The following is an 8367-nucleotide window of genomic DNA, read 5'->3' as shown; positions in this document are numbered from 1 at the left end:
TACATATATACATATACTATGTATTTAAATTACATATTTCATATTACATATGATATTGCATTGCTAGAGATTTTCAAACGTTTTCTTAAAAAATAATTTGTCTATACAGAATCAGTGGCAATGGAAAACAGGATAGGGAGATGCATCACAGTTCTGTTCATAGACAAAATCTTCATAACATGTTACACACAAGAACCTGTGGGTAGAGAAAGGATAAATATATTAGAAACTGGACATTTCTTGTTTGAATAACCAGGCATGTGTCTGTACAAGAAGTACATCAGAGATTAGATATACTCTGAGAAAGCATAAAGGAAGGAGTTTAGTTCACCAGAACAGCCACATATTTTCCCTGAGGACATCAGAGAGGATAAGTCTGAAGTAGCAGAGTCCCTCTGTGGGGATCAAGCACTAATCTACCATGGCCTGTACTCTCATTCCTCTCTTGTGTACTGTGAAAAATATGACAATGAGATGGTTTATCTATGCATAAAAGAATAAAATACTTGATGAGGAGTCAGATGTTTTGGCTTCTCTGTTTAAAAACACTTGACTGTGACCTTGTCTAGTGGCATGCTCTCAACTTAGTGTTAAAGATGGGGTCCAGGAAGTGTGAGGGCAGTCACTGATGGGGAATGTGGATGCCAAGTACAGAGAAGAGTTGGTGAGAGAGCACTGGAAGCCATGTTTAATCAAGTAGTAAAGAATACAATAATTCTGAAAACGTTTTATCTGCTAAGGCTAGCTGTCCATTGTGTGTGCATTTTTTACTTAACCATTCATGCAATATGAATATTAACTAACTTAGTACCTTCAGATTTGAGCCTCAAGTGATATGGTGAATTTAGGTTTAGGAGAGACTAGCACATTTTTGATTGGCCCAAATACAGATTGCAGGAATGACTTAAGAAGAGTTCAGATAATTCAATTGTGTGGAACATTTCCTCACAAGCAATTGACAGTTATTCTCCATTTTGGACTTATATATGAACTGAAACTAACCAGCTCCTTTTCTAAACCTGTCTCTAGGGACAGTCATCGTTGGGTGTCAGAGTTGTCAGTGTCTGGTCTTATGATTCCTTTATACTGTAATCATATTTCTAACCAGGCTATATTATGGGAAGGTTAAGAACTCTGTTCCCCATCTGGGTCTGACTGTGCTGAGCATCACTGTAATGTATAATACATTAAACCTGTAACACCCTCAGGCTGAGCACATGAGAGGATCATGCAGCTTAGCAAAGGAGCCAGAGAACAAGGAAGGTGACCAAGTGTTTCTGTTGTTTGCATTTCAAATCAGCATCCTGGGTTCTTGGCCAGACTTCTGCTGCAACCAGTATGAGAAGTTATCATTGGTAACCAAAACTGTTCTAGAGCTACAAATGAGAGTTACTGTGCCTCTTGAGCAAGTGGACAGTGAGAGCTCCTGAGTCTCACAATTTAAGAAGTGAACCCCAAAACCCAAACAAACAATGTCTAGAATGAGGAAGGACAACACAGGGCCATTACAACAGCTGGAATATAAACACTGAGTGAGAAAGAGAAGGAGACATTTCCAGGATGTGGTATGAATTTTGTAAGGATCCCCTGGCCCTAAAGTTTTAGACCAGACTTCCTAATTGCCCATGATTTCTTACTAAAATGCATGGATAAAGGGGGCATATTTATGTTGTGTATTATAAAACTATGAGCCCTTTACCATCAACTTTCAAAACATGGTCCTCAGTCCTAAGAGCACTTAGATTTTCAGAGGTAGACCCAGGGTGGCTGTGTGTTGTGATTTTCCCCATGGGAAGAAGCAGTTGCTCTAGCACTGTGCATGGTCCACTGAGCAAATATTCATGATCCAATAAAGCTGAACCTTTGAGTTTCTACCAGTTTTATACAAATGTCCACAGTGCCATCTGAAGGTCTTTTGCTCTAAAATGATAAGATCTCATTTGATAAAGAACTGTTCATCATTTGTTTGATGTCCTGGCCATATTTCCAAGACAATATAACATTCATTACATGAGTTTTCTTTGAGCATTTCTATTTATATCTATTTATCTGTTTTTGTTCTCTGTTTTTTGAAAGCATTCCCAGTTGTGTGCAATTCAATTTTAGTGTTGCGTATTCTTAACCTTATCTAAATTTTTATCATTAACATACTTGTATTTATTTTGTATAATTCTTTATTGGTTTATTTTAATTATAAGATAATAGTGGGATTTATGGTCCACATAATTTTATACATAGGAAACACAAATCATCAATTTAATTCCCCAGTATTCTCCCTTTCCCTCCATATACCATCCCCTGTGTCTTTACTCTACTGGTATCATTTCTGTTTTTCTTTAATTTCTGCATTAAAATTTTTAATAAAATTGGGATTCACTGTGATATATTTCTACATGCACATAGCACCATTGGTTTGATGTCCTTCCACAGGACCTGCCATCCCTTCAATTTCTTCTTCATGAATCTTTTTTCACTCAATATTTCTCCCTTCAAAGACCCAGTTCTTTCTTTTATAAGTGAAACATAATAAGAGAAAAAGAAATAAAGATGCGACATCGATCATGAGTGTTTTGGAAGAGTTAAAGAACTGTTTTCTTAACTAACTTCCTGATAAGGTTGTTGAGTTTGAGCTTCTCGTTGGATGTTGAGAGAACTTAAGTAAAAAATGATTTTAGTAATTTTTTTTTCTACAGGGATAAAAAGAAAGAGGAAATGCTCCAAGTTAGAGGATTAAATTTTCTTTTTGTTCCATTTTCATTTTTTTAACTACTTCAGTGAAGATAAATTCAGTCATGCAGATGGTCAACATGACCACACTACTAAAAAAAAAAAAAAAAAAAGCACAGATGAGCATTACTGGTTGTTTTGTTTTTGGTTTGTCTGTTTTTTGGTTGGTATCAGGGATTGAACTTAAAGGGGATTAATCACTGAGCCATATCCCAGCCCCAACCATTTTATTATTGTTTTTGTTGTTGTTGTTGTTTTTGTTTTTGCTAAGTTTCTTAGGTTCTTGCTAAGTTGCAGAGGCTGGCTTTAAACTTGTTGTCCTCCTGCCTAAGCCTCCCAAGCTGCTGGAATTACCACACCCAGATTTTAGGGTTTTTCTGTTTGACAATAATGTTTTCATGATAGCACATATTGTTTCTAGGAAGATTATCAATGTCAGTGATTCTACCAGAAGAGAACAACTAGCCTCTTAGAAGAAGTTTAAAACTCTTCCCTGTTCAATTTCTGAAAGCCTGTTTTGTGGCCTAATATATAACCTACCCTGCCAATGAATCCATGTTTAATTGAGAATAATGTTCCTAAGCTCCAGTGACTAATTTGGGTAAGAGTCTGAGAAGAGCCTCATATTATTTAAGACACTGTTTCCCACACTTCTCATCAGGACAAGCAGGTTTTTAGTTGTCTACTTGCATCTCCCTGTCCTAAAATCAATCTTGCTAATCTACCTGCTGTGGAGCAAGTGGAGCTTTATTTATACTGAATTAGACACACGCTGAAAACACATTATGCATTATCATTGAGATACATAGACTTAGCAGTTTTACTTTGTTATTAGACCAGATAGTTCTGTCATTCTGGATGAACCCAATTGCAAGTCTCTGATGTGAAATAACATGGCAAAATTCTTCTTCACAAATTTTTTCTACTGCATGTGATGAATGGTGATTGACCATGTGTTCCTTTTATTCTTTTACCAATTCAACATGGGATTACTCAGCATACTTCTTGTCAATCTGCAGAAGGAATGATGCAGGGAAGAAGAAGGGCAGTAGCACTTCAAATTTTCATGCTATTGTCCAGATATAGCACAGGACTCCTCTGATTCTACTTTATTGGGCAAAACAGTCCTCACCCAAGGCACTCTTCTTTGAGGCAGAGAATTATATCTGGCATTCAAAAGGACCTGGAATCTTGGAAACCATGCAGCACTTGTGCATATGTATGATGCAGAGTCTCATGTCCAACTAATTCCTGGACACCTTTTAAGTTGCTCACAAAAGCAAGTCTTCAGTATTCCAAGTTGAGTATTAGGATAAATAGCTTCTCTGTGACATTTTTGTTGTTGTTTTTTTTAATTGTTTTGTTTTGGGAACAGGTTTTCCCTCAGTTGTTGAATCTTGTCTTCCACTTATTATTCCCACTGGCTCAGCCACTAGAGTATCTGGGATTATATGCATGCACCACCACAGATGGCAAAACAAAGTCTTCACTGACCAGAAATCAAACTTGTGTCATGGCATTGAGAGAGCTGAATCCTAACCACTAGATCACCCAGAGCATCTTACTCATACAAATAGACCTGCTGTTGTGTTCACACAAGGACTTTCTGGTGGTTCTCATGGGTGGTAGTGAAGCTTTTCCTGGCTAATTGTACTCTCCAATGTTCACCCTATGTCCAGGGGTGAAAATTCAATCATTTGACCTTTTCCTGCAGCTGCTTGTTGTACAGAGAAAGCTCTGGATGCAGCCTGTTCCCCTCTCACTCTGGCTACCTCATGGTAAGGTTAATAGCCCTCTTTCTTTTTTGATTATTCAAACATCTGATTATTGTGCCCCAAATCATCAAGGGACAATTTGGACTCCCATGTAGGTCCCTTGAAATCCCTTCCACAGGTTTTAAAGTGAGAGAATGCACAACAATACAGCAAACAGAGTGGCCATCAGAACTCCTCTGGCATTTATACACAATGGAGTATTACTCTGCATTAAAAAATGACAAAATCATAGAATTTACAGGGAAATGGATGGCATTAGAGCAGATTATGCTAAGTGAAGCTAGCCAATCCCTAAAAAACAAATACCAAATGTCTTCTTTGATGTAAGGAGAGTAACTAAGAACAGAGTAGGGTCGAAGAGCATGAGAAGAAGATTAACATTAAACAGGGATGAGAGGTGGGAGGGAAAGGGAGAGAGAAGGGAAATTGCATGGAAATGGAAGGAGACCCTCAGAGTTATACAAAAGTACATACAAGAGGAAGTGAGGGGAAGGGGAAAAATAATATAAGGGGGACAAATGAATGTCAGTAGAGGGGGCAGAGAGAGAAGAGGGGAGGGGAGGGGAGGGGAGGGGAGGGGAGGGGGGATAGTAGAGGATAGGAAAGGCAGCAGAATACAACAGACACTAGTATGGCAATATGTAAATCAATGGATGTGTAACTGATGTGATTCTGCAATCTGTATATGGGGTAAAAATGGGAGCTCATAACCCACTTGAATCAAATTGTGAAATATGATATATCAAGAACTATGTAATGTTTTGAACAGCCAACAATAAAAAATTTTAAAAAAAAAGAACTCCTGGTTTTTTTCAACTTTTTGTCTCTTAGCTGCAACCACCCAAATAAACATTTTGTCCCTTAAGGAATCTAAGGGGAAGTGTCTCAGGTCCAGATTTTGCCATCTTTGCCACCCCCCTTAGATGTCCTTGCACATCTTCTTGGAAAACGAGGTGTTTCCCAGATTTTGTTTATAAACCAAAACAGGGAATCTCAGCTGAGATGAGAGTAAGAGGGAAACATGAAGGGCATTCATTTCTTATTTACCTCACTGAAATTCAGAAACCTGATTTGAACTCTCCACAGGAATAATATGTACTAAAATGGTTTTGAATCTTTTCTCATGGATGTGCCACAATCATGGACACGGCTGAAAATACACACCTTCACCACCTGTCCCTGTCCTGAGCCTCCCTGATGTGTCATTAGTTGTTATCAGCATATGGAGATATCACAATTTTCTTAGGAGTATTCATGTCATCATATGGGCTCCAGGAAATGTAGTGCAGTTACAGAGGTCTTTGCAGAGGTCGTGGTAATATAAGAGACACTCTCCAATCTCTCTGACCTAAGCACACAGGGCAGGAGCCTGATACTCCCAGTGCTCTTCAGCTTCAAAGTAACTCCCTGGGAGTCTTATATGTCAGCTCTCTTTCCTTTTATCTCAGACCCACCACAAGCCCTGATTTAGACAGTCACTCTTCCAAGTGAGGAGATGAAGGGCCTGGCTAGGCATATCCACAGGCCCATTGATGAGATATTAAGCCCAATGAAGAGTGAGCAGATATCAAAGGAAAAAGGTTTCTAATTCTACTACAGCAATTTTTGAATTAAAGATCTTAGATCAGTATGTCTATAATACAATGAACACAATGAAGGCTGGATTATATTGTTCTCTATACTGATGGAGTTATAAAATAAAACTCTAACACAGAAGTGATCAGAAAAAAGTGTCCATCAACACAGAAATATTGAGGGACATCAAAGGCCATACAGAATCAAAGGAAATACAATACAATGTGAAATGGCCCCAAAAGGAATTTATAACTGAAATAAATCATTCAAGAATGAACATCATCTATGAGTTTCCAAATATAAAAATCATATTAAAGTAAACCTTACCAACATTCAAAGAAATAAAGTCAGTGGTTGCCTGGATGGTTCTTTGAGCAGAGATGAAGGAAGGACTCCAAAAGGGCAAAGGGGGCTTTGTGTGTAGTGGACAAATTCCTTGGCCTGAGTGTGTTGATATTCCCAAAGGTGTGAAAATATCGCAAAATCTTTCAAAGTTTTCACTTACGTGCATGTTATTGTCTGTCAAATATTGCTTGTTAGAAAACACATAAAATTATGCTAAAACATGAATCACAGATATTCAAAATGAGGGCTAAAGAGAATAAGACACAAGTTCTAGAATTCCTAGAAATAGGAAAAATGGAGTGTGGAACTACAGTGTTCCCCATCAGAAGTCAAATCTGAGATGGCCAGGGTTGCACTGGCTACTTCATCATTTGAACTTCAGGGTAAAGAGACCACAGCATCCTGTTCAGCTCCTCAAGCTAAGGAGAATTTCTGTTTTTATGGAGATATTTTCCTAGGAACATCCTGCTGTGACTCTGAAAACACATAAAAGAGGCTCCACACTCAAAGAAAGTGCCAGGATATTCAGTTGAGCCTATTTTAGTGGTAGCAGAAAAAGCCAGAGGCCAGGCCTGAGCAAAGATGCTGGGCATTGGCCCTTCTGACAGATGGTAAAGGGTTTTTTGTCTCACTTCCCCATGAACCTGGAGCACTGTGGGAGCATTGAGGCTACTGTCATAAGACTGACAGAAATAGTCAGCCTCATCATCAGGCTGGAGACCAGTGATGGTCAGTGAACCAGAGTTGCCAGACTTGGAGCCAGAGAAGCGATCAGGAATCCCTGAGGGTCGATTACTATCACCATAGATGAGGAGTTTAGGGGATGTTGCTGGGAACTGCTGATACCAGTTCACAAAACTGTAACCAATATTGTTGCTACTTCCAGTGCAGGAGATGGTGACTGTCTGTCCTGGAGTCCCAGAAAGTGAGGGCTGCTGAGTCAGCACAGACTGGGCCCAGGTCCCTGGAAGTGAGAGAAACACAGAGAGCATAATTTTTGTCTAGAGACAAGAGTAGAATCAGGGCCTATATCAGAGGACACCCAAACCCTATTACACCTCCATATCATGTCACCTGTGCACTGAAAAAGGAATGTGAAGAGGAGACAGGACCAGGCCATGGTGAAGGTCATTTTGAGCTCTGCCTTTTGTTCCTGATGCTGAGCAGAGGTTCCCCCAAGTCTCTCCCTTGCTCTTTTCATACTCTGAGAAGGGGAGGGTCTATCCATGCAAATTAGGTTTCTCTATGATATCTGATTGCATCCTGGCTCCTGATTCAGACTCCTTTACATAAAAATGCCAAGTGGGTGTGCAGGGGTAGAGTTGGGTTGCTTCAGATGATGTGGGAGGTCACAGCTATGAGCCCTATCATGAGAGCATCAGGCAGGACCAGCTGGCTTCTTACACTTCCAGTTTCTTTCTAACCCCTCTTAACTGGTCTTTAGCACCCCCTGTTGTCCAAGCTCATAAACATTATCATGTGATATTTTGATCAGACCCCCTGAGACAGTCCTACATCTCCTTTACATTCCCAATTCCTCTGTGTAGTGGCCAGGCCAGTGAGCTCCTTCTGTGGCCTCCTCCTTCCCTCAGGTTGGCCTTCTTGCTTTACTCAGACTCCACATTGTAAATTTATGCATACTTCACTTGATTACTCCCTGGACAAAAGTAAGATGGTGTCTTTGATATAAATTCTTATTAGATCAAAAATTAGGCAAGTGAAAATACAGTCTCATGTTTTATTAGCTTATAGGGTGCCATCTAGTTTACTATACACAACACAAAAACTATGTCCCAAATGTCCTTTTGCCTAATACTTGGTGAGGAACTCACTTGTAAAATCTTATGAATAGCCTTTTGATGTCGTTAAGAAGATACTTGTATGCATGTTTTCAAGCTTTCTCAGTTCACATATTTATAACCCTTATTGTCATCAAGTGATACTG

The 8367-nt window shown here is 39.3% G+C and overlaps 1 gene segment (V, D, J or C); it reads right to left on the bottom strand.

Moving 5' to 3' along the window:
- Nucleotides 1-7054: 7054 nt before the first annotated feature.
- On the bottom strand, nt 7055-7626 carry LOC124109036 (immunoglobulin lambda variable 1-40-like; the record flags this gene model as incomplete). The annotated part of the segment is given in 2 exon segments: nt 7055-7386; nt 7497-7626. Coding segments are annotated over 2 exon segments (459 nt in total), but the record flags the coding sequence as incomplete, so codon positions are not given.
- Between the last annotated feature and the right edge of the window lie 741 nt (nt 7627-8367).

This window comes from Marmota monax, unplaced genomic scaffold (assembly GCF_021218885.2).
Source record: "Marmota monax isolate L192 unplaced genomic scaffold, Marmota_monax_Labrador192_F-V1.1 WCK01_AAM20220418_F8-fsc00813, whole genome shotgun sequence".
In the NCBI taxonomy this organism is placed as follows: Eukaryota; Metazoa; Chordata; class Mammalia; order Rodentia; family Sciuridae; genus Marmota; species Marmota monax.
Note: the sequence above shows the minus strand (reverse complement) of the source record. Positions and strands in the feature narration are given on the sequence as shown.